This window comes from Oncorhynchus nerka, linkage group LG11, assembly GCF_034236695.1.
Source record: "Oncorhynchus nerka isolate Pitt River linkage group LG11, Oner_Uvic_2.0, whole genome shotgun sequence".
NCBI lineage: Eukaryota > Metazoa > Chordata > Actinopteri > Salmoniformes > Salmonidae > Oncorhynchus > Oncorhynchus nerka.
The window spans coordinates 8,915,966-8,940,511 of NC_088406.1; the positions used below are offsets into that span (position 1 = coordinate 8,915,966).

The following is a 24,546-nucleotide window of genomic DNA, read 5'->3' on the forward strand; positions in this document are numbered from 1 at the left end:
TGTAATGTGTCTAAGGGCACCTACTAGATCCACAGCCCTTCCTGTAATGTGTCTGTAAGGGCACCTACTAGATCCACAGGCCTTCCTGTAATGTGTCTGTAAGGGCACCTACTAGATCCACAGCCCTTCCTGTAATGTGTCTGTAAGGGCACCTACTAGATCCACAGCCCTTCCTGTAATGTGTCTAAGGGCACCTACTAGATCCACAGCCCTTCCTGTAATGTGTCTGTAAGGGCACCTACTAGATCCACAGCCCTTCCTGTAATGTGTCTGTAAGGGCACCTACTAGATCCACAGCCCTTCCTGTAATGTGTCTAAGGGCACCTACTAGATCCACAGCCCTTCCTGTAATGTGTCTGTAAGGGCACCTACTAGATCCACAGCCCTTCCTGTAATGTGTCTGTAAGGGCACCTACTAGATCCACATCCCTTCCTGTAATGTGTCTGTAAGGGCACCTACTAGATCCACAGCCCTTCCTGTAATGTGTCTGTAAGGGCACCTACTAGATCCACAGCCCTTCCTGTAATGTGTCTGTAAGGGCACCTACTAGATCCACAGGCCTTCCTGTAATGTGTCTGTAAGGACACCTACTAGATCCACAGCCCTTCCTGTAATGTGTCTGTAAGGGCACCTACTAGATCCACAGCCCTTCCTGTAATGTGTCTAAGGGCACCTACTAGATCCACAGCCCTTCCTGTAATGTGTCTGTAAGGGCACCTACTAGATCCACAGCCCTTCCTGTAATGTGTCTGTAAGGGCACCTACTAGATCCACAGCCCTTCCTGTAATGTGTCTGTAAGGGCACCTACTAGATCCACAGCCCTTCCTGTAATGTGTCTGTAAGGGCACCTACTAGATCCACAGCCCTTCCTGTAATGTGTCTGTAAGGGCACCTACTAGATCCACAGCCCTTCCTGTAATGTGTCTAAGGGCACCTACTAGATCCACAGCCCTTCCTGTAATGTGTCTCAGGACACCTACTAGATCCACAGCCCTTCCTGTAATGTGTCTGTAAGGGCACCTACTAGATCCACAGCCCTTCCTGTAATGTGTCTGTAAGGGCTCCTACTAGATCCACAGCCCTTCCTGTAATGTGTCTAAGGGCACCTACTAGATCCACAGCCCTTCCTGTAATGTGTCTGTAAGGGCACCTACTAGATCCACAGCCCTTCCTGTAATGTGTCTGTAAGGGCACCTACTAGATCCACAGCCCTTCCTGTAATGTGTCTGTAAGGGCACCTACTAGATCCACAGCCCTTCCTGTAATGTGTCTGTAAGGGCACCTACTAGATCCACAGCCCTTCCTGTAATGTGTCTGTAAGGGCACCTACTAGATCCACAGGCCTTCCTGTAATGTGTCTGTAAGGACACCTACTAGATCCACAGCCCTTCCTGTAATGTGTCTGTAAGGGCACCTACTAGATCCACAGCCCTTCCTGTAATGTGTCTGTAAGGGCACCTACTAGATCCACAGCCCTTCCTGTAATGTGTCTGTAAGGGCACCTACTAGATCCACAGCCCTTCCTGTAATGTGTCTGTAAGGGCACCTACTAGATCCACAGCCCTTCCTGTAATGTGTCTAAGGGCACCTACTAGATCCACAGCCCTTCCTGTAATGTGTCTGTAAGGGCACCTACTAGATCCACAGCCCTTCCTGTAATGTGTCTGTAAGGGCACCTACTAGATCCACAGCCCTTCCTGTAATGTGTCTAAGGGCACCTACTAGATCCACAGCCCTTCCTGTAATGTGTCCTGTAAGGGCACCTACTAGATCCACAGCCCTTCCTGTAATGTGTCTGTAAGGGCACCTACTAGATCCACAGCCCTTCCTGTAATGTGTCTGTAAGGGCACCTACTAGATCCACAGCCCTTCCTGTAATGTGTCTAAGGGCACCTACTAGATCCACAGCCCTTCCTGTAATGTGTCTGTAAGGGCACCTACTAGATCCACAGCCCTTGCTAGGTCAAGAGAGCTTGATTGGAGCATGTCAGAAAGACATTTGGCATCACCAAGCACTTTACAAAAGGTAACCAAAATCCCTATGAGATGTAAATCTATCTGAGACAGAAGGCCCCTTGCCTCCACTGATCTATCACCACTATTTTCAAGCGTGATGTCCTGTAGCGCTCTCAGAACTGCTGGAAGCCTGTCCCTCAGATTACGGCATGCCATGTATCTGCAGGCCCACCTTCCATCCGTAAGTCTCCGTAGTTCCCCGGGCTGCTGCTGTTGATACAGCCCTTTCTGAACTGCAAGACACTTGAGACGAACGTACGAGCCAGATACAAAGTTAGAAAGCTTCTGCAGGAGAGCAGAAAAAGTGAACTGCCTCGGGCACTGATTTTACAGCATCGACAAGAACCAAATTCAAACCCTGTGCATTATAGTGCACATAAAATGCCCCGTCATAGCCTTGCCCAACCAAGATTATTCCTGTAGTCCAGATCATGTTTTTCAAGGAATGTCTGAAAGTGTAAAAAGCTTTTTGTGGAAGTCCCAGGTTGTAACAGTACCTCAGTACTCAATACGGTACAACTAAAGACAGTTGTTATTCTTTCTTTAAATCTTTGGTTTTCATCTGCAATAACACTAAAAACGTCACTTTCTTTTACTTCCCTTATTATTTGACGTTGTATCATCTCAGCTCAGCCCTCAACAACTTAGTTCTGGATTTGGTGGCTTGTGTACTTAGCATTGCCACATGCATTCATCCTTTTCATTATGAGAAGGTCATGCTTTGCTATTTCTTCTATTATTGTCAAAAAAATGACCCTTGTTGTGACAGTCACCAGACTCTCTGCTCATCAGACTCTCGATGACCTCTCTGCTCATCAGACTCTCAATGACCTCTCTGCTCATCAGACTCTCATGACCTCTCTGCTCATCAGACTCTCCATGACCTCTCTGCTCATCAGACTCTCATGACCTCTCTGCTCATCAGCCTCTCATGACCTCTCTGCTCATCAGACTCTCAATGACCTCTCTGCTCATCAGACTCTCATGACCTCTCTGCTCATCAGACTCTCGATGACCTCTCTGCTCATCAGAATCTCATGACCTCTCTGCTCATCAGACTCTCAATGACCTCTCTGCTCATCAGACTCTCAATGACCTCTCTGCTCATCAGACTCTCATGACCTCTCTGCTCATCAGACTCTCGATGACCTCTCTGCTCATCAGAATCTCATGACCTCTCTGCTCATCAGACTCTCAATGACCTCTCTGCTCATCAGACTCTCAATGACCTCTCTGCTCATCAGACTCTCATGACCTCTCTGCTCATCAGACTCTCAATGACCTCTCTGCTCATCAGACTCTCATGACCTCTCTGCTCATCAGACTCTCATGACCTCTCTGCTCATCAGACTCTCATGACCTCTCTGCTCATCAGCCTCTCATGACCTCTCTGCTCATCAGACTCTCAATGACCTCTCTACTCATCAGACTCTCATGACCTCTCTGCTCATCAGACTCTCAATGACCTCTCTGCTCATCAGACTCTCATGACCTCTGCTCATCAGACTCTCATGACCTCTCTGCTCAATGACCTCTCTGTTCATCAGACTCTCATGACCTCTCTGCTCATCAGACTCTCATGACCTCTCTGCTCATCAGACTCTCGATGACCTCTCTGCTTTTCTAATTACAAAAACGTGACTGTGACGTGAAGGCAGATTCAGGTGTATTGGGCAGAGAAAAATGCCTACAGGCGAAACAATAAGTCGAATCTTGACTTACAGAATATTCAAGCCATGAATTGACCTTATACAAGGAGCTGTTGAAAGCCCTTTTCCCTAGTACCATGCTGAGTTCCGGGAAACATTTTCAAACAGGGCTGTACGGGATCTGGATCTTGAAATGTCTGAAAATACACGTTAAATAGTGGGCCATATCTCTATGGAAATGTTAAGGGATCCACAAGATTAGATACTAACAGCTGTTAACTGAAATGTGTAGTTTAAAGTATAGGCCTGGCCTACCATTGGGTGTGGTGTAAAGTATAGTCCTGGCCTACCATTGGGTGTAGTGTAAAGTATAGTCCTGGCCTACCATTGGGTGTGGTGTAAAGTATAGTCCTGGCCTACCATTGGGTCCAGCTGGAACTGCATATCTGGGTGCTTGATGGAGTTGGGAGGGGCCTGATGACATCACCTGGCAGCTCTGGCTCACTGTCTCGCTCAGAGCCAGAGGTATCTGTGTCAACCCTTGAGTTATTAAAGTGACTATGCATAGATAATAACAGAGAGTAGCAGTCGTGTAAAAGAGGGCAATGCAAATAGTCTGGGTAGCCATTTGATTAGATGTTCTGGAGTCTTATGGCTTGGGGGTAGAAGCTGTTTAGAAGCCTCTTGGACCTAAACTTGGCGCTCCGGTACCGCTTGCCATGTGGTAGAGAGAGAACAATCTATGACAGGGGTGGCTGGAGTCTTTGGCCATGTTTAGGACCTTCCTCTGACACCACCTAGTATAGAGGTCCTGGGTGGCAGGAAGCTTGGCCCCAGTGATGTACTGGGCCTTCCTCTGACACCGCCTAGTATAGAGGTCCTGGGTGGCAGGAAGCTTGGCCCCAGTGATGTACTGGGCCTTCCTCTGACACCGCCTGGTATAGAGGTCCTGGGTGGCAGGAAGCTTGGCCCCAGTGATGTACTGGGCCTTCCTCTGACACCGCCTGGTATAGAGGTCCTGGGTGGCAGGAAGCTTGGCCCCAGTGATGTATTGGGCCTTCCTCTGACACCGCCTGGTATAGAGGTCCTGGATGGCAGGAAGCTTGGCCCCAGTGATGTATTGGGCCTTCCTCTGACACCGCCTGGTATAGAGGTCCTGGATGGCAGGCAGCTTTGCCCCAGTGATGTACTGGGCCGTACGCATTACCCTCTGTAGTGCCTTGCGGTCGGATGCCGAGCAGTTGCCATACCAAGCGGTGATGCAACCAGTCAGGCAGCTGAATCTTTTCGATTGGTGCAGCTGCTAAATGACTTTTCAGTAATGTAATCTGAGGACCCATGCCAAATCTTTTCAGTCTCCTGAAGGGAAATATATTTTGTCGTGCCCTCTTCACGACTGTCTTGGTGTGCTTGGACCATGTTAGTTTGTTGGCGATGTGGACGCCAAGGAACTTGAAGCTATCTACCTGCTCCACTACAGCCCCGTCGATGAGAATGGGGGTGTGCTTGGTCCTCCTTTTCCTGTATTCCACAATCATCTCATTTGTCTTGATCACATTGAGGGAGAGGTTGTTGTCCCTGCACCACACGGCCAGGTCTCTGACCTCCTCCCTATAGGCTGTCTCGTCTGTGATCAGGCCTACTACTGTTGTGTCATCGGCAAACTTAATTATAGTGTTGGAGTCATGGCTGGCCGTGCCTGGCCGTGCAGTCATGAGTGAACAGGGAGTACAGGAGGGGACTGAGCACGCACCCCTGAGGGGCTCCGTGTTGAGGATCAGCGTGGCGGATGTGTTGTTACCTACCTTTCCACCTGGGGGCGGCCTGTCAGGAAGTCCAGGATCCAGTTGCAGAGGGAGGTGTTTAATCCCAGAGTCCTTAGCTTAGTGATGAGCTTCGTGGGCACTATGGTGCTGAACGCTGAGCTGTTGTCAATGAACAGCATTCTCACATAGGTGTTCCTATTGTCCAGGTGGGAAAGGGTAGTGTGGAGTGCGATTTAGGTTGCGTCATCTGTGGATCTGTTGGGGCGGTATGCAAATTGGAGTGGTTCTAGGGTTTCTGGGATAATAGTGTTGATGTGAGTCATGACCAGCCTTTCAACTTACTTCATGGATACAGACGTGAGTGCTACAGGTTGGTAGTCATTTAGGCAGGTTACGTTAGTGTTCTTGGGCACAGGGACTACGGCGGTCTGCTTGAAACATGTTGGTATTAGAGACTCAGACAGGGAGAGATTGAAAATGTCAGTGAAGACACTTGACAGTTGGTCAGCGCATGCTCGAATTACGCGTCCTGGTAATCCGTTTGGCCCTGCGGCCTTGAGCATTTTGCCCTATTTAAAGGTCTTACTCACATCAGCTGCGGAGAGCGAGATCACACAGTCGTCCGGAACAGCTGGTGCTCTCATGCGTGTTTCAGTGTAACTTGCCTCGAAGCGAGCATAGGGTGTAGTTATTACCATTGGTGTAAAGAATTTAAGTAAAAATACTTTAAAGTACTACTTAAGTAGTTTTTGGGGGTATCTGTTAGTTCAATTCACACACTTATCAAGAGAACATCCCTGGTCATACTTACTGCCTCTGATCTGGCAGACTCACTAAACAGAGAACATCCCTGGTCATACTTACTGCCTCTGATCTGGCAGACTCACTAAACAGAGAACATCCCTGGTCATACTTACTGCCTCTGTGTTATCGTGTTTCAGACAGCTAGGGAAGGACGTGTGTTTCAGACAGCTAGGGAAGGACGTGTGTTTCAAACAGCTAGGGAGGGACATGTGTTTCAGACAGCTAGGGAGGGACGTGTTTCAGCCAGCTAGGGAGGGACATGTGTTTCAGACAGCTAGGGAGGGACATGTTTTTCAGCCAGCTAGGGAGGGTAGTGTGTTTCAGCCAGCTAGGTAGAGACATGTTTTTCAGCCAGCTAGGGAGGGACGTGTGTTTTAGCCAGCTAGGTAGAGACATGTTTTTCAGCCAGCTAGGGAGGGACATGTGTTTCAGCCAGCTAGGGAGGGACATATTTAGCCAGCTAGGTAGAGCCAGCCAGGGGAGGGACATGTGTTTCAGCCAGCTAGGGAGGGACATGTGTTTCAGCCAGCTAGGAGGGAGACATGTGTTTCAGCCAGCTAGGGAGGGACGTGTTTCAGCCAGCTAGGGAGGGACATGTATTTCAGCCAGCTAGGTAGAGACATGTGTTTTAGCCAGCTAGGGAGGGACGTGTTTCAGCCAGCTAGGTAGAGACATGTATTTCAGCCAGCTGAGGAGGGACGTGTATTTCAGCCAGCTAGGGAGGGACATGTGTTTCAGCCAGCTAGGGAGGGACGTGTGTTTCAGCCAGCTAGGGAGGTACATGTATTTCAGCCAGCTAGGGAGGGACGTGTGTTTCAGCCAGCTAGGGAGGGACATGTGTTTCAGACAGCTAGGGAGGGACATGTTTCAGCCAGCTAGGGAGGGACATGTGTTTCAGACAGCTAGGGAGGGACATGTGTTTCAGCCAGCTAGGTAGAGACATGTATTTCAGCCAGCTAGGGAGGGACGTGTATTTCACCCAGCTAGGGAGGGACGTGTTTCAGACAGCTAGGTGGGACATGTGTTTCAGACAGCTAGGGAGGGACATGTGTTTCAGACAGCTAGGGAGGGACATGTGTTTCAGCCAGCTAGGTAGAGACGTATATTTCACCCAGCTAGGGAGGGACGTGTTTCAGACAGCTAGGGAGGGACGTGTTTCAGCCAGCTAGGGAGGGACATGTTTCAGCCAGCTAGGGAGGGACATGTGTTTCAGACAGCTAGGGAGGGACATGTGTTTCAGCCAGCTAGGTAGAGACGTGTATTTCACCCAGCTAGGGAGGGAGATGTGTTTCAGCCGGGCTAGGGAGGGACGTGTTTCAGCCAGCTAGGGAGGGACATGTTTCAGCCAGCTAGGGAGGGACATGTGTTTCAGACAGCTAGGGAGGGACATGTGTTTCAGCCAGCTAGGTAGAGACGTGTATTTCACCCAGCTAGGGAGGGAGATGTGTTTCAGCCGGGCTAGGGAGGGACGTGTATTTCAGCCAGCAAGGGACATGTTTTCCCCTTTTATTTAGATTTCGTTATGTTAGCGAGGCTGAAAGGCAAGTGGTAAGCTGCTGCTAATGGATGGGTTATGACAGTCCCTGTTCTCTTCTTCAACTTCCCTTCTTCAATATTTAAAAGTATTAAAGGCGCAAAACACACACACACTGGTACACGCCCACACACACACTGTAATTCCGACGTTCTCTTCTTCAACTTCCCTTCTTCAATATTTAAAAGTATTAAAGGCGCAAAACACACACACACTGGTACACGCCCACACACACACTGGTACACGCCCACATACACACTGGTACACGCCCACACACACACGGCTACATGCCCACACACACACTGGTACACGCCCACACACACACTGGTACACACCCACACACCCACTGGCACACGCCCACATACACACTGGTACACGCCCACACACACACACACTGGTACACGCCCACATACACACTGGTACACGCCCACACACACACACTGGTACACGCCCACACACACACTGGTACACGCCCACATACACACTGGTACACGCCCACATACACACTGGTACACGCCCACATACACACTGGTACACGCCCACACACACATGCCCACATGCCCACACACACACTGGTACACACCCACATACACACTGGTACACGCCCACATACACACTGGTACAAGCCCACACACACACTGGTACACGCCCACACACACACTGGTACACGCCCACATACACACTGGTACACGCCCAAATACACACGGGTACACGCCCACATACACACTGGTACACGCCCACATACACACGGGTACACGCCCACATACACACTGGTACACGCCCACACACACTGGTACACGCCCACACACACGCTGGTACACGCCCACATACACGCTGGTACACGCCAACACACACACACTGGTACACGCCCACATACACACTGGTACACGCCCACACACACACTGGTACACGCCCACATACACACTGGTACACGCCCACACACACACTGGTACACGCCCACATGCACACTGGTACACGCCCACACACACACGGGTACACGCCCACACACACAATGGTACACGCCCACATACACACTGGTACACGCCCACATACACACTGGTACACGCCCACACACACACTGGTACACTCCCACACACACACACACACACACTGGTACACGCCCACATACACACTGGTACATGCCCACACACACACTGGTACACACCCACATACACACTGGTACACGCCCACATACACACTGGTACATGCCCACATACACACTGGTACACGCCCACACACACACTGGTACACGCCCACACACACACACACACTGGTACACGCCCACATACACACTGGTACATGCCCACACACACGGGTACACGCCCACATACACACTGGTATACGCCCACATACACACTGGTACATGCCCACACACACACTGGTACACGCCCACACACACACTGGTACACGCCCACACACACACTGGTACACGCCCACACACACACACTGGTACATGCATGCACACGCCCACACACACACTGGTACACGCCCACACACACACTGGTACACTCCCACACACACACAGGTACACGCATGCACACGCCCACACACACACTGGTACACCTATGCACACGCCCACACACACACTGGTACACGCATGCACACGCCCACACACACAGACACACTGGTAGGCACACATACACACACATACTTAAGTTCATCCCTACATTCCCCTGGGCGGGCCCTGGGGGTGGAAGGGAGAGAGATTGGTGTGTGCGTGTGCGTGCGTGCTTGCTTGCTTGCTCTTGAAGGGAGAGATTGGTGCATTGGGGATAGATTTTCAGTAATTAATTAACTCCCATCAACCAGTGGATATAATACAATATAGGGTCAGACCTAAATAGCACCCTATTTCATATTTAGTGCACTACTTTTGACCAGGGTCCATTTTCAAAAGTCGTGCACTATACAGGGAATAGGGTTCCATTTGAGACGCAGGTATAATAAGATATAAGATGCAGAGTACTGCAGTGTATTAAAACAGAAGAACAGTGTATGAAATAACAGTTTATTAAATAACAGGGTATTAAAGAACAGGGTATTAAATAACAGGGTATTTAAAAACAGGGTATTTAAAAACAGGGTATTAATAAAGAACAGGGTATTAAAGAACAGGATATTAAAGAACAGGATATTAAAGAACAGGATATTAAAGAACAGGATATTAAAGAACAATGTTTTAAGGAACAGGATATTAAAGAACAGGATATTAAAGAACAGGATATTAAAGAACAATATTTTAAGGAACAGGATATTAAAGGACAATGTTTTAAGGAACAGGATATTAAAGAACAGGATATTAAAGAACAATGTTTTAAGGAACAGGATATTAAAAGAACAATGTTTTAAGGAACAGGATATTAAAGAACAATATTTTAAGGAACAGGATATTAAAGGACAATGTTTTAAGGAACAGGATATAAAGAAACAGGATGTTAATGAACCATTTTTTAAGAACAGTGTATTAAAGAACAGGATATTAACAAACAGGATATTAAAGAACATGATATTAAGTAACAGGATATTAAGGAACAGGATATTAAGAAACAGGATATTAAGGAACAGGATATTAAGAAACAGGATATTAAGAAACAGGATATTAAGGAACAGGATATTAAGGAACAGGATATTAAGTAACAGGATATTAAGGAACAGGATATTAAGGAATAGGATATTAAGGAACAGGATATTAAGTAACAGGATATTAAGGAACAGGATATTAAGTAACAGGATATTAAGGAACAGGATATTAAGTAACAGGATATTAAGGAACAGGATATTAAGAAACAGGATATTAAGAAACAGGATATTAAGAAACAGGATATTAAGTAACAGGATATTAAGGAACAGGATATTAAGTAACAGGATATTAAAGGAACTGGATTTTCAGGAGCAGGATATTAAATAACAGGATGTTAAAACTTCTTATGGCTGGGGGCAGTATTGAGTAGCGTGGATGAATAAGGTGTCCAGAGTAAACTGCCTGCTACTCAGGCACAGTTGCTAATATATGCATATTATTAGTAGATTTGGATAGAAAACACTTTAGAAAGTTTCTAAAACTGTTTGAATGATGTCTGTGAGTATAACAGAACTTATAGGCAGATAAAAACCTGACAAAAAAATCCAACTAGGAAGTGGGAAATCTGAGGTTTGTAGTTTTTGGTTTACTGGGCTAAACGTGCGAACAAAAATGAGGTATTTGAACATAAATTATGGACTTTATCGAACAAATCAAACATTTATTACTGGGATTCCTGGGAGTGCATTTTGATGAAGATCATCAAAGGTAAGTTAATTAATATTTATAATGTTATTTCTGACTTCTGTTGACTCTACAACATGGTGGATATCTGTATGGCTTAATTTGTTGTCGGTAAAGCTTTTTTGAAATCTGACACAGCGGTTGCATTAAGGAGAAGTGTATCTATAATGCCATGCATAATAGTTGTATCTTTGATCAATGTTTGGTGTGCTTTTGTCGTAAAGCATTTTTGGAATCGGACACTGTGGTGGGATTAACAACAAGTTTATCTTTAAAATGGTGTAAAATACTTGTATGTTTGAGGAATTTTAATTCTTAGATTTCTGTTGTTTTGAATTTGGCGCCCTGCACTTTCACTGGCTGTTGTCATATCGATCCCGTTAGCGGGATTCAAGCCATAAGAAATTTTTAACAACAGGATAGTAAGTAATAGGATATTAAATAACAGTGCATTCAAGAAGAGTGTTTTTATCTGAGATTTCCGTTCTACTTCCTCTGTGTCCCTCCACCTTTCTTCCTCCACCTTTCTTCCTCCACCTCTCTCCCTCCACCTCTCTTCCTCCACCTTTCTTCCTCCACCTCTCTTCCTCCACCTTTCTCCCTCCACCTCTCTTCCTCCACCTTTCCTCCACCTTTCTCCCTCCACCTTTCCTCCACCTTTCTTCCTCCACCTTTCTCCCTCCACCTTTCTCCCTCCACCTTTCTTCCTCCACCTCTCTTCCTTCACCTCTCTTCCTCCACCTCTCTTCTTCCACCTTTCTCCCTCCACCTCTCTTCCTCCACCTTTCCTCCACCTTTCTCCCTCCACCTTTCCTCCACCTTTCTCCCTCCACCTTTCTCCCTCCACCTTTCTTCCTCCACCTCTCTTCCTCCACCTTTCCTCCACCTTTCTGTCTTCACTCTCTCCTGTTTCATCTTTCTCCCTCTTTCGTTCCTCTCTCCCTCTTCCTCCTCCCTTTCTCTTTCTCCCTTTTGTCATCTCTCATCTTTCACCCTCATTCTCTTTGCTGCCCTCCATCCATCTCTATCTTTCCCTCTCTCTTTCCCTCTATCACCCTCATCCTCTTTGCTGCTCTCCCCTCCCCTCTCTCTTTCCCCCTCGCTCCTCTTTCACCCTCATCCTCTTTGCTGCTCTCCATCCATCTCTCTCTTTCCCTCTATCACCCTCATCCTCTTTGCTGCTCTCCCCTCCCCTCTCTCTTTCCCTCTCTCCTTTTTCACCCTCACCTCATCCTCTGCTGGGGAGAATAAGATGATATGCGAAAGACACTTTCTGTTGCTCGTGTAGTAAATGGACAATAAAGTAATCTTCCCTCCCCTCTCTCTCTTTCTCTCTCTATCCCTCCCTCCCTCTCCCTCTTGCCCTCTCCCTCTCCCTCTCTCCTCCAGGCACCATCGAGGCGTGTCTGAGCCACCTGTTGAAGCGGCGAGCGGCGGGTTTCCTGCGTAGCGACAAGATCGCAGCCCTTTTCACCAAGATCGGCAAGGTCAACGCCACGGCGGGAGAGGTGTGTCAGAAGGTCCAGGAGCAGCTCACACAGCAGGCAGAGGTCACCAGGTACCGATTGACCTACTCTATGACCTTTGAACTTTTACCCCTTACACCTGACCTCATAGCACTACCATCCAAAACCACAACCGCAGAAAACAGGAAAAATATGGGAATTCAGTGATGTGGTATTATGTAGCTATACATCTATGGTCTCATGTTTTACTTCCCTATTTACACACCTTTACTGACAGTGAAGCATGGTAAAACCACACAGTGTAGCATGGTAAAACCACACAGTGAAGCATGGTAAAACCACACAGTGAAGCATTGTAAAATCACACAGTGAAGCATGGTAAAACCACACAGTGAAGAGACAGTGTAGCATGGTAAAACCACACAGTGAAGCATGGTAAAACCACACAGTGAAGCATGGTAAAATCACACAGTGAAGAGACAAGCATGGTAAAACCACACAGTGTAGCATGGTAAAACTACACAGTGAAGCATGGTAAAACCACACAGTGAAGAGACAGTGTAGCATGGTAAAATCACACAGTGAAGCATGGTAAAACCACACAGTGAAGAGACAGTGTAGCATGGTAAAACCACACAGTGTAGCATGGTAAAACCACACAGTGTAGCATGGTAAAACTACACAGTGAAGCATGGTAAAACCACACAGTGTAGCATGGTAAAACCACACAGTGTAGCATGGTAAAACCACACAGTGTAGCATGGTAAAACCACACAGTGAAGAGACAGTGTAGCGTGGTAAAACCACACAGTGTAGCATGGTAAAACCACACAGTGTAGCATGGTAAAACCACACAGTGTAGCATGGTAAAACCACACAGTGAAGAGACAGTGTAGCGTGGTAAAACCACACAGTGTAGCATGGTAAAACCACACAGTGAAGAGACAGTGTAGCATGGTAAAACCACACAGTGAAGAGACAGTGTAGCGTGGTAAAACCACACAGTGAAGAGACAGTGTAGCGTGGTAAAACCACACAGTGAAGAGACAGTGTAGCATGGTAAAACAACACAGTGAAGAGACAGTGTAGCATGGTAAAACCACACAGTGTAGCATGGTAAAACCACACAGTGAAGAGACAGTGTAGCATGGTAAAACCACACAGTGAATCATGGTAAAACCACACAGTGTAGCATGGTAAAACCACACAGTGTAGCATGGTAAAACCACACAGTGTAGCATGGTAAAACCACACAGTGTAGCGTGGTAAAACCACACAGTGAAGAGACAGTGTAGCATGGTAAAACTACACAGTGAAGAGACAGTGTAGCGTGGTAAAACCACACAGTGAAGAGACAGTGTAGCGTGGTAAAACCACACAGTGAAGAGACAGTGTAGCATGGTAAAACCACACAGTGAAGAGACAGTGTAAGCGTGGTAAAACCACACAGTGAAGAGACAGTGTAGCATGGTAAAACCACACAGTGTAGCATGGTAAAACCACACAGTGAAGAGACAGTGTAGCATGGTAAAACCACACAGTGAAGAGACAGTGTAAGCGTGGTAAAACCACACAGTGTAGCATTGTAGAACCACACAGTGAAGAGACAGTGTAGCGTGGTGAAACCACACAGTGAAGAGACAGTGTAGCATGGTAAAACCACACAGTGAAGAGACAGTGTAGCATGGTAAAACCACACAGTGAAGAGACAGTGTAGCGTGGTAAAACCACACAGTGTAGCATGGTAAAACCACACAGTGTAGCATGGTAAAACCACACAGTGAAGCATGGTAAAACCACACAGTGTAGCATGGTAAAACCACACAGTGAAGAGACAGTGTAGCGTGGTGAAACCACACAGTGTAGCATGGTAAAACCACACAGTGTAGCATGGTAAAACCACACAGTGTAGCATGGTAAAACCACACAGTGAAGCGTGGTAAAACCACACAGTGTAGCATGGTAAAACCACACAGTGAAGAGACAGTGTAGCATGGTAAAACCACACAGTGAAGAGACAGTGTAGCGTGGTAAAACCACACAGTGTAGCATGGTAAAACCACACAGTGTAGCATGGTAAAACCACACAGTGTAGCATGGTAAAACCACACAGTGTAGCGTGGTAAAACCACACAGTGAAGAGACAGTGTAGCGTGGTGAAACCACACAGTGTAGCATGGTAAAACCACACAGTGAAGAGACAGTGTAGTGTGGTGAAACCACACAGTGTAGCATGGTAAAACCACACAGTGTAGCATGGTAAAACCACACAGTGTAGCATGGTAAAACCACACAGTGAAGAGACAGTGTAGCGTGGTGAAACCACACAGTGAAGAGACAGTGTAGCATGGTAGAACCACAGTGAAGAGACAATGTAGCATGGTAAAACCACACAGTGAAGAGACAGTGTAGCATGGTAAATTTAATTTTACCATTATTTAACCAGGCAAGTCAGTTAATTAAGAACACATTCTTATTTTCAATGACGGCCTGGGAACAGTGGGTTAACTGCGGGCAGAACGACAGATTTGTACCTTGTCAGCTCGGGGGTTTGAACTCGCAACCTTCCAGTTACTAGTCCAACGCTCTAACCACTAGGCTACCCTGCCACCCCGTAAAACCACACAGTGAAGAGACAGTGTAGCGTGGTAAAACCACACAGTGAAGAGACAGTGTAGCGTGGTAAAACCACACAGTGAAGAGACAGTGTAGCATGGTAAAACCACACAGTGTAGCATGGTAAAACCACACAGTGAAGAGACAGTGTAGCATGGTAAAACCACACAGTGTAAGCGTGGTAAAACCACACAGTGAAGAGACAGTGTAGCATGGTAAAACTACACAGTGAAGAGACAGTGTAGCGTGGTAAAACCACACAGTGAAGAGACAGTGTAGCGTGGTAAAACCACACAGTGAAGAGACAGTGTAGCATGGTAAAACCACACAGTGAAGAGACAGTGTAAGCGTGGTAAAACCACACAGTGAAGAGACAGTGTAGCATGGTAAAACCACACAGTGAAGAGACAGTGTAAGCGTGGTAAAACCACACAGTGTAGCATTGTAGAAACACATAGTGAAGAGACAGTGTAGCATGGTAAAACCACACAGTGAAGAGACAGTGTAAGCGTGGTAAAACCACACAGTGAAGAGACAGTGTAGCGTGGTAAAACCACACAGTGTAGCATGGTAAAACCACACAGTGTAGCATGGTAAAACCACACAGTGAAGCATGGTAAAACCACACAGTGTAGCATGGTAAAACCACACAGTGTAGCATGGTAAAACCACACAGTGTAGCGTGGTAAAACCACACAGTGAAGAGACAGTGTAGCGTGGTGAAACCACACAGTGTAGCATGGTAAAACCACACAGTGAAGAGACAGTGTAGTGTGGTGAAACCACACAGTGTAGCATGGTAAAACCACACAGTGAAGAGACAGTGTAGCATGGTAAAACCACACAGTGAAGAGACAGTGTAGCATGGTAAAACCACACAGTGAAGAGACAGTGTAGCATGGTAAAACCACACAGTGAAGAGACAGTGTAGCATGGTAAAATCACACAGTGAAGAGACAGTGTAGCATGGTAAAATCACACAGTGAAGAGACAGTGTAGCGTGGTAAAATCACACAGGGTGGTCACCCATAAAATTATTAAATTAATTCAAAAGTTATACAAACATGTCCAAACCCCTTGTCTCTACCATATATGGTTAAAAAGTTACCAATGATTTACTTTATGAGAATTTAGCAGGATTTAGAATGAATGGAATGACATCACAGCATGATCAAAATGTGGTGACTGCTCCATAGAACCCTGTGACACTGCTCCATAGAACCCTGTGACACTGCTCCATAGAACCCTGTGACACTGCTCCATAGAACCCTGTGACACTGCTCCATAGAACCCTGTGACACTGCTCCATAGAACCCTGTGACACTGCCCTAGAACCCTGTGACACTGCTCCATAGAACCCTGTGACACTGCTCCATAGAACCCTGTGACACTGCTCCATAGAACCCTGTGACACTGCTCCATAGAACCCTGTGACACTGCTCCATAGAACCCTGTGACACTGCTCCATAGAACCCTGTGACACTGCTCCATAGAACCCTGTGACACTGCTCCATAGAACCATGTGACACTGCTCCATAGAACCCTGTGACTGCTCCATAGAACCCTGTGATCATAGAACCCGGTGACTGCTCCATAGAACCCTGTGATACTGCTCCATAGAACCCTGTGACTGCTCCATAGAACCCTGTGACACTGCTCCATAGAACCCTGTGACTGCTCCATAGAACCCTGTGACACTGCTCCATAGAACCCTGTGACTGCTCCATAGAACCCTGTGACTGCTCCATAGAACCCTGTGACACTGCTCCATAGAACCCTGTGACTGCTCCATAGAACCCTGTGACACTGCTCCATAGAACCCTGTGACACTGCTCCATAGAACCCTGTGATACTGCTCCATAGAACCCTGTGACACTGCTCCATAGAACCCTGTGACTGCTCCATAGAACCCTGTGATCATAGACACTGCTCCATAGAACCCTGTGACACTGCTCCATAGAATCCCGTGACACTGCTCCATAGAACCCTGTGACACTGCTCCATAGAACCATGTGACACTGCTCCATAGAACCCTGTGCCACTGCTCCATGACACTGCTCCATAGAACCCTGTGATACTGCTCCATAGAACCCTATGACACTGCTCCATAGAACTCTGTGACTGCTCCATAGAACCCTGTGACACTGCTCCATAGAACCCTGTGACCATAGAACCCTGTCACTATAGAACCCTGTGACTGCTCCATAGAACCCTGTGACACTGCTCCATAGAACCCTGTGACACTGTTCCGAGGCAGAACTGAGCTAACTTCGAATGTCAACTGACAAGTTAACTAGTGGCTGCAGGTTCGTGAGTGAAAACATGTTTTTTATTATTTTTTATTTAACCTTAATTTAACTAGGCAAGTCAGTTAAGAACAAATTCTTATTTTCAATGACGGCCTGGGAACAGTGGGTTAACTGCCTGTTCAGCGGCAGAACGACAGATTTGTACCTTGTCAGCTAGGGGATTCGAACTGAATACAAAACTAAATGGGGACTTAATATATATTTATTTACAAAGATAACAGACTGAATTTCAATATCCACCCTCTGTGGAGACAACCAGTTCCTGTTTTCATTGTGTATTTCTGAGTCTTTCCCTTTAAATCGCCATAGAAACGGCCCCTCTCAATGTAGATTGATTGCGGTTACAGACAATTAAAGCCAAGGATCTGGAGGTGGAAATGACAAAAGTATCAAGTTGATTTTGATTGGTCCAACCAGCTGTAAATGACTTCGAATGGTACCACCTCCCAACACCAAATATGGAAGAGATACAACAGAGAGTGGTGCAGTCTTAACTCTCAGCGGTCACATCAAATGGACGTTCTTTATTTCATCAACACTGTCAAGTACAGGTATATTAAGGTTATAATATTATAGAGAATGATCTAATGATTCATTCTAGGTCATTTATAATGACATGGGGCAAAGAAAACTATGTTTTGACATTCATTTCGTAGCACCCTCTTGAATTGCCTCGTTTTTCTCTACATTGTACAGCAGTGAGTGAACACCCTCTACACAGTGAAGAAGAATAACTAAATCAATATGGGGGAGTCTCTTCCTACACCTGTCCAGGTGTGTGTTTACCCAAGCCCAGCGTCTATTTGTGTGTACACACACACACACACTCTTCGATAAGCTGCTACACATGGCCACTGAGCACTCTGGGACTGAGAGGGAAGCTGGGCTTAATGGAGGAAGAGATGGGGGGAGGGGGTTGGGGCAGAGAACACACACACACACACACACACACACACACACACACACACTCTTCGATAAGCTGCTACACATGGCCACTGAGCACTCTGGGACTGAGAGGGAAGCTGGGCTTAATGGAGGAAGAGATGGGGGGAGGGGGTTGGGGCAGAGAACACACACACACACACACACACACACTCTTCCTGTATCTCCTCCCTCCTCCTCTCATCTTGTCTTGTCGCAGTCATACAGCTGTGAATGTAGAAACAGAATATGTAGATTATATTGTAGATTGTTGTAGAGTGATGTGGTTCTACTAGTGTGCCTGTGGTGACTGGGGCTTTGTCCCAAATGAAATGTTTTTTAGTGGTATATAGCTGTATCGCCCCCCGAGTACCCCCTCCAATAACACATCACACTCAATCTCCCGAACACCCCTCCAATAACACATCACACTCAATCTCCCCCGAACCTCTCCTCCCCCACCTCTCCTCCAACACCACACCACACCTCTCCTCTCCTCCCACACCTCACCTCTCCTCTCCTCACCCACCACACCTCTCCTCACCTCCCCCACCGCACCTCTCCTCTCCTCCCCCACCTCTCCTCTCCTCCCACACCTCTCCTCACCCACCGCACCTCTCCTCACCTCCCCCACCGCACCTCTCCTCACCTCCCCCACCGCACCTCCTCACCTCCCCCACCTCTCCCTCTCCTCACCTCTCCCACCTCTCCTCTCCTCACCTCCCCCACCTCTCCTCACCTCTCCTCTCCCACCTCTCCTCTCCTCACCTCCCCCACCTCTCCTCACCTCTCCTCTCCTCACCTCACCTCCCCCACCTCTCCTCTCCTCACCTCTCCCACCTCTCCTCTCCTCACCTCCCCCACCTCTCCTCACCTCTCCTCTCCCACCTCTCCTCTCCTCACCTCCCCCACCTCTCCTCACCTCTCCTCTCCTCACCTCTCCCACCTCTCCTCTCCTCACCTCCCCTCTCCTCACCACCCCCACCGCACATTCATTACATTTACATTTACATATAAGTCATTTAGCAGACGCTCTTATCCAGAGCGACTTACAAATTGGTGCGTTCACCTTATGACATCCAGTGGAACTGCCACTTTACAATAGTGCATCTAAATCTTTTAAGGGGGGGGGGAAGGATTACTTTATCCTATCCTAGGTATTCCTTAAAGAGGTGGGGTTTCAGGTGTCTCCGGAAGGTGGTGATTGACTCCGCTGTCCTGGCGTCGTGAGGGAGTTTGTTCCACCATTGGGGGGCCAGAGCAGCGAACAGTTTTGACTGGGCTGAGCGGGAACTGTACTTCCTCAGTGGTAGGGAGGCGAGCAGGCCAGAGGTGGATGAACGCAGTGCCCTTGTTTGGGTGTAGGGCCTGATCAGAGCCTGGAGGTACTGAGGTGCCGTTCCCCTCACAGCTCCGTAGGCAAGCACCATGGTCTTGTAGCGGATGCGAGCTTCAACTGGAAGCCAGTGGAGCACCTCTCCTCACCTCCCCCACCTCTCCTCTCCTCTCCTCACCTCCCCCACCTTTCCTCTCCTCACCTCCCCCTCCTCACATCCCCCACCGCACCTCTCCTCTCCTCACATCCCCACCTCTCCTCCTCTCCTCACCTCTCCCACCTCTCCTCTCCTCCCCCACCTCTCCTCTCCTCACCTCCCCCACCTCTCCTCACCTCCCCCACCGCACCTCTCCTCACCTCCCGCACCTCTCCTCACCTCCCCACCTCTCCTCTCCTCTCCTCACCTCTCCCACCTCTCCTCTCCTCACCTCCCCCACCTCTCCTCACCTCCCCCACCGCACCTCTCCTCACCTCCCCACCGCACCTCTCCTCTCCTCACCTCCCCCACCTCTCATCAGATCCCCCACCTCTCCTCTCCTCACCTCTCCTCTCCTCTCCTCTCCTCACCTCTCCCACCTCTCCTCTCCTCTCCTCACCTCCCCCTCCGCACCTCTCCTCAGCTCCCCCCACCTCTCCTCTCCTCACCTCCCCCACCTCTCCTCTCCTCACCTCTCCCACCTCTCCTCTCCTCCCACCCCCCACCTCTCCTCACCTCCCCACCTCTCCGCTCCTCTCCTCACCTCCCCCACCTCTCCTCTCCTCACCTCTCCTCCCACACCTCTCCTCACCCACCACAACTCTCCTCACCTCCCCACCGCACCTCTCCTCACCTCCCCCACCTCTCCTCTCCTCACCTCTCCCACCTCTCCTCTCCTCACCTCCCCACCTCTCCTCACCTCCCCCACCGCACCTCCTCACCTCACCTCCCACACCGCACCTCTAATCACCTCCCCCACCTCTCCTCAGATCCCCCACCTCTCCTCTCCTCACCTCTCCTCACCTCTCCCACCTCTCCTCACCTCCCCCACCGCACCTCTCCCACCTCTCCTCTCCTCTCCTCACCTCCCCCTCCGCACCTCTCCTCAGCTCCCCCACCTCTCCCTCACCTCTCCCACCTCTCCTCTCCTCACCTCCCCCACCTCTCCTCTCCTCTCTCTCCCACCTCTCCTCTCCTCACCTCCCCCACCGCACCTCTCCTCACCTCCCCCACCTCTCCTCACCTCCCCCACCTCTCCGCTCCTCTCCTCACCTCCCCCACCTCTCCTCTCCTCACCTCTCCTCCCACACCTCTCCTCACCCACCACACCTCTCCTCACCTCCCCCACCGCACCTCTCCTCTCCTCACCTCTCCCACCTCTCCTCTCCTCACCTCCCCCACCTCTCCTCTCCTCACCTCTCCCACCTCTCCTCTCCTCACCTCCCCCACCTCTCCTCACCTCCCCCACCGCACCTCTCCTCACCTCCCGCACCTCTCCTCACCTCCCCCACCTCTCCTCTCCTCTCCTCACCTCTCCCACCTCTCCTCTCCTCACCTCCCCCACCTCTCCTCACCTCCCCCACCGCACCTCTCCTCACCTCCCCCACCGCACCTCTCCTCACCTCCCCCACCTCTCCTCAGATCCCCCACCTCTCCTCTCCTCACCTCTCCTCACCTCTCCCACCTCTCCTCTCCTCTCCTCACCTCCCCCTCCGCACCTCTCCTCAGCTCCCCCACCTCTCCTCTCCTCACCTCTCCCACCTCTCCTCTCCTCACCTCCCCCACCTCTCCTCTCCTCACCTCTCCCACCTCTCCTCTCCTCACCTCCCCCACCTCTCCTCACCTCCCCCACCTCTCCGCTCCTCTCCTCACCTCCCCCACCTCTCCTCTCCTCACCTCTCCTCACCCACCACAACTCTCCTCACCTCCCCACCGCACCCTCTCCTCACCTCCCCCACCTCTCCTCTCCTCACCTCTCCCACCTCTCCTCCCTCACCTCCCCACCTCTCCTCACCTCCCCCACCGCACCTCTCCTCACCTCCCCCACCGCACCTCTCCTCACCTCCCCCACCTCTCCTCAGATCCCTCACCTCTCCTCACCTCTCCCACCTCTCCTCACCTCCCCCACCGCACCTCTCCCACCTCTCCTCTCCTCTCCTCACCTCCCCCTCCGCACCTCTCCTCAGCTCCCCCACCTCTCCTCTCCTCACCTCTCCCACCTCTCCTCTCCTCACCTCCCCCACCTCTCCTCTCCTCTCTCTCCCACCTCTCCTCTCCTCACCTCCCCCACCGCACCTCTCCTCACCTCCCCCACCTCTCCTCACCTCCCCCACCTCTCCGCTCCTCTCCTCACCTCCCCCACCTCTCCTCTCCTCACCTCTCCTCCCACACCTCTCCTCACCCACCACACCTCTCCTCACCTCCCCCACCGCACCTCTCCTCTCCTCACCTCCCCCACCTCTCCTCTCCTCACCTCTCCCACCGCACCTCTCCTCACCCACCTCTCCTCACCACACCTCTCCTCCCACACCTCTCCTCACCCACCACACCTCTCCTCTCCTCCCACACCTCTCCTCACCCACCACACCTCTCCTCACCTCCCCCACCGCACCTCTCCTCACCTCCCCCACCGCACCTCTCCTCTCCTCACATCCGCCACCGCACCTCTCCTCACCTCCCCACCGCACCTCTCCTCTCCTCACATCCGCCACCGCACCTCTCCTCACCTCCCCCACCGCACCTCTCCTCTCCTCACCTCCCCCACCTCTCCTCTCCTCACCTCTCCCACCTCTCCTCCCCCACCTCTCCTCTCCTCACCTCCCCCACCTCTCCTCTCCTCACCTCTCCCACCTCTCCTCTCCTCCCCTCTCCTCACCACCCCCACCGCACCTCTCCTCACCTCCCCCACCTCTCCTCTCTCCTCCTCACCTCCCCCACCGCACCTCTCCTCACCTCCCCCCACCGCACCGCTCCTCACATCCCCCACCTCACCTCCCCACCTCTCCTCTCCTCACCTCCCCCACCTCTCCTCTCCTCACCTCCCCACCTTCCACTCTCCTTCCCTTTATTAAAAATAATTTAACCTTTATTTAACTAGGCAAGTCAGTTAAGAACAAATTCTTATTTACAATGACGGCCTACCCTAGCCGCCCTATGGGACTCCCAATCACGGCCAGATGTGATACAGCCTGGATTCGAACCAGGGACTGTAGTGACTCCTCTTGCACTGAGATGCAGTGCCTTAGACCGCTGCACCCCTCACCCATCCTGCCTCTCCTTCCCCTCAACCATCCTCTCCTGTCCTTCCCCACTTCTCCTCCCCCCTCCCCCATCTTCCCCCCTCAGCTCTCCTTCCCCCTCACTCATCCTCAGGACTCCATTGCTCGGTTACTCCCGTTGCCATGGCGACATCATCATTGTACCGTGACCATCATCGCTTGCGAGAGAAAGAGAAAAAGGGAGAGGAGGAGAGAGATAAGAAAGAGAGAGAGAAATGTGAGAAGAACAGACAGATGAGAGAGGTGAGAGTGTGTGAGATAGCAGAGAGAGAGAGAAGAGAAAAGAGAAAGATTTTTATTTTATTGAGAAAAAAAATCTTTATTTGGCCCAAATACTTACATCATTAAAACAAACTTTATTTCATTTTAACAGACTGGAAAGTTAAAATCAAGCCCCCCCCCCATCCACCACACATAGAACCCCCTGACGCCCCATACCCCAACAAAGTCCCCAGACAGTTCACCAGCCCCCCCCATAGACAGTTCACCCCCTCCCCCCATAGACAGTTCACCAGCCCCCCCATAGACAGTTCACCAGTCCCCCCATAGACAGTTCACCAGCCCCCCATAGACAGTTCACCAGCCCCCCATAGACAGTTCACCAGTCCCCCCCATAGACAGTTCACCAGCCCCCATAGACAGTTCACCAGCCCCCCATAGACAGTTCACCAGTCCTTCCCCCAGTCCCCCCCATAGACATGCTCTAGTTTCAGACAGTTAACCAACCCCCCCCACAAGTCTGGTTCATCCTTGGGAGCAATTTCCTAAAGCCTGAAGGTACCACATTCATCTGTACAAACAGTAGTACGCAAATCTAAACACCATCTGTCTCCTAGAGATGAACGTACTTTTGTGCGAAAAGTGCAAATCAATTCCAGAACAACAGCAAAGGACATTGTGAAGATGCTGGAGGAAACAGGTGCAAAAGTATCTATATCCACAGTAAAACAAGTCCAATATCGACATAACCTTTTACTAGGATTAAATGTCAGGAATTGTGGAAAACTGAGTTTAAATGTATTTGGCTATGGTGTATGTACACTTCCGATTTCAACTGTACCTACTCCAGTTTTAGCCAGCCCCAGAAACATAGCTCAGGGATCCCTTGTTTTCTGGTCTTCCATATTGACATGTTTACCTGCCCCACCAGGCAGTCCCTACTCCTATTGGCTACAGTATACTGAGGCCCTCCGACATAACACAGACAACCCCAACCCTAGACCCCCTCAGACAACCAGACACCCCCTCCCCCAGACACCCCTCAGACACCCCCTACCCCAGACAACCCCAACCCTAGACCTGTGCACCATCCGCCAGAACAGAAAACACCCTGACCAACCTGGCACAAGAAAAACATGCTGCACTGTCTCCTCCTTCCCACAGAACAGACACCCAGACACCCCCTCAGAAAACCAGACACCCCCTCCCCAGACACCCCTCAGACACCCCCTACCCCAGACACCCCCTCAGACACCAAGACACCCCCTACCCCAGACACCCCTCAGACACCAAGACACCCCCTTGTAAACAGAAAGCTGTCACTCTGGATCCAAATGCCCACCAGCCTTTGCCCCCCCCCCCTCGTGCAAAGGGAGGTGTAACGTTGC

At 49.9% G+C, this 24,546-nt stretch overlaps 1 protein-coding gene across 1 annotated transcript in view; it reads left to right on the forward strand.

The window, feature by feature from the left end:
• Positions 1–24,546, forward strand: part of LOC115125359 (small G protein signaling modulator 2-like) — a 282,167-nt gene that overhangs the window by 134,474 nt on the left and 123,147 nt on the right. The window contains exon 3 of the mRNA XM_065024190.1: positions 12,426–12,594. Within this exon, the coding sequence (XP_064880262.1) occupies positions 12,426–12,594 (169 nt within the window). The remainder of the gene's footprint in view (positions 1–12,425; positions 12,595–24,546) is intronic.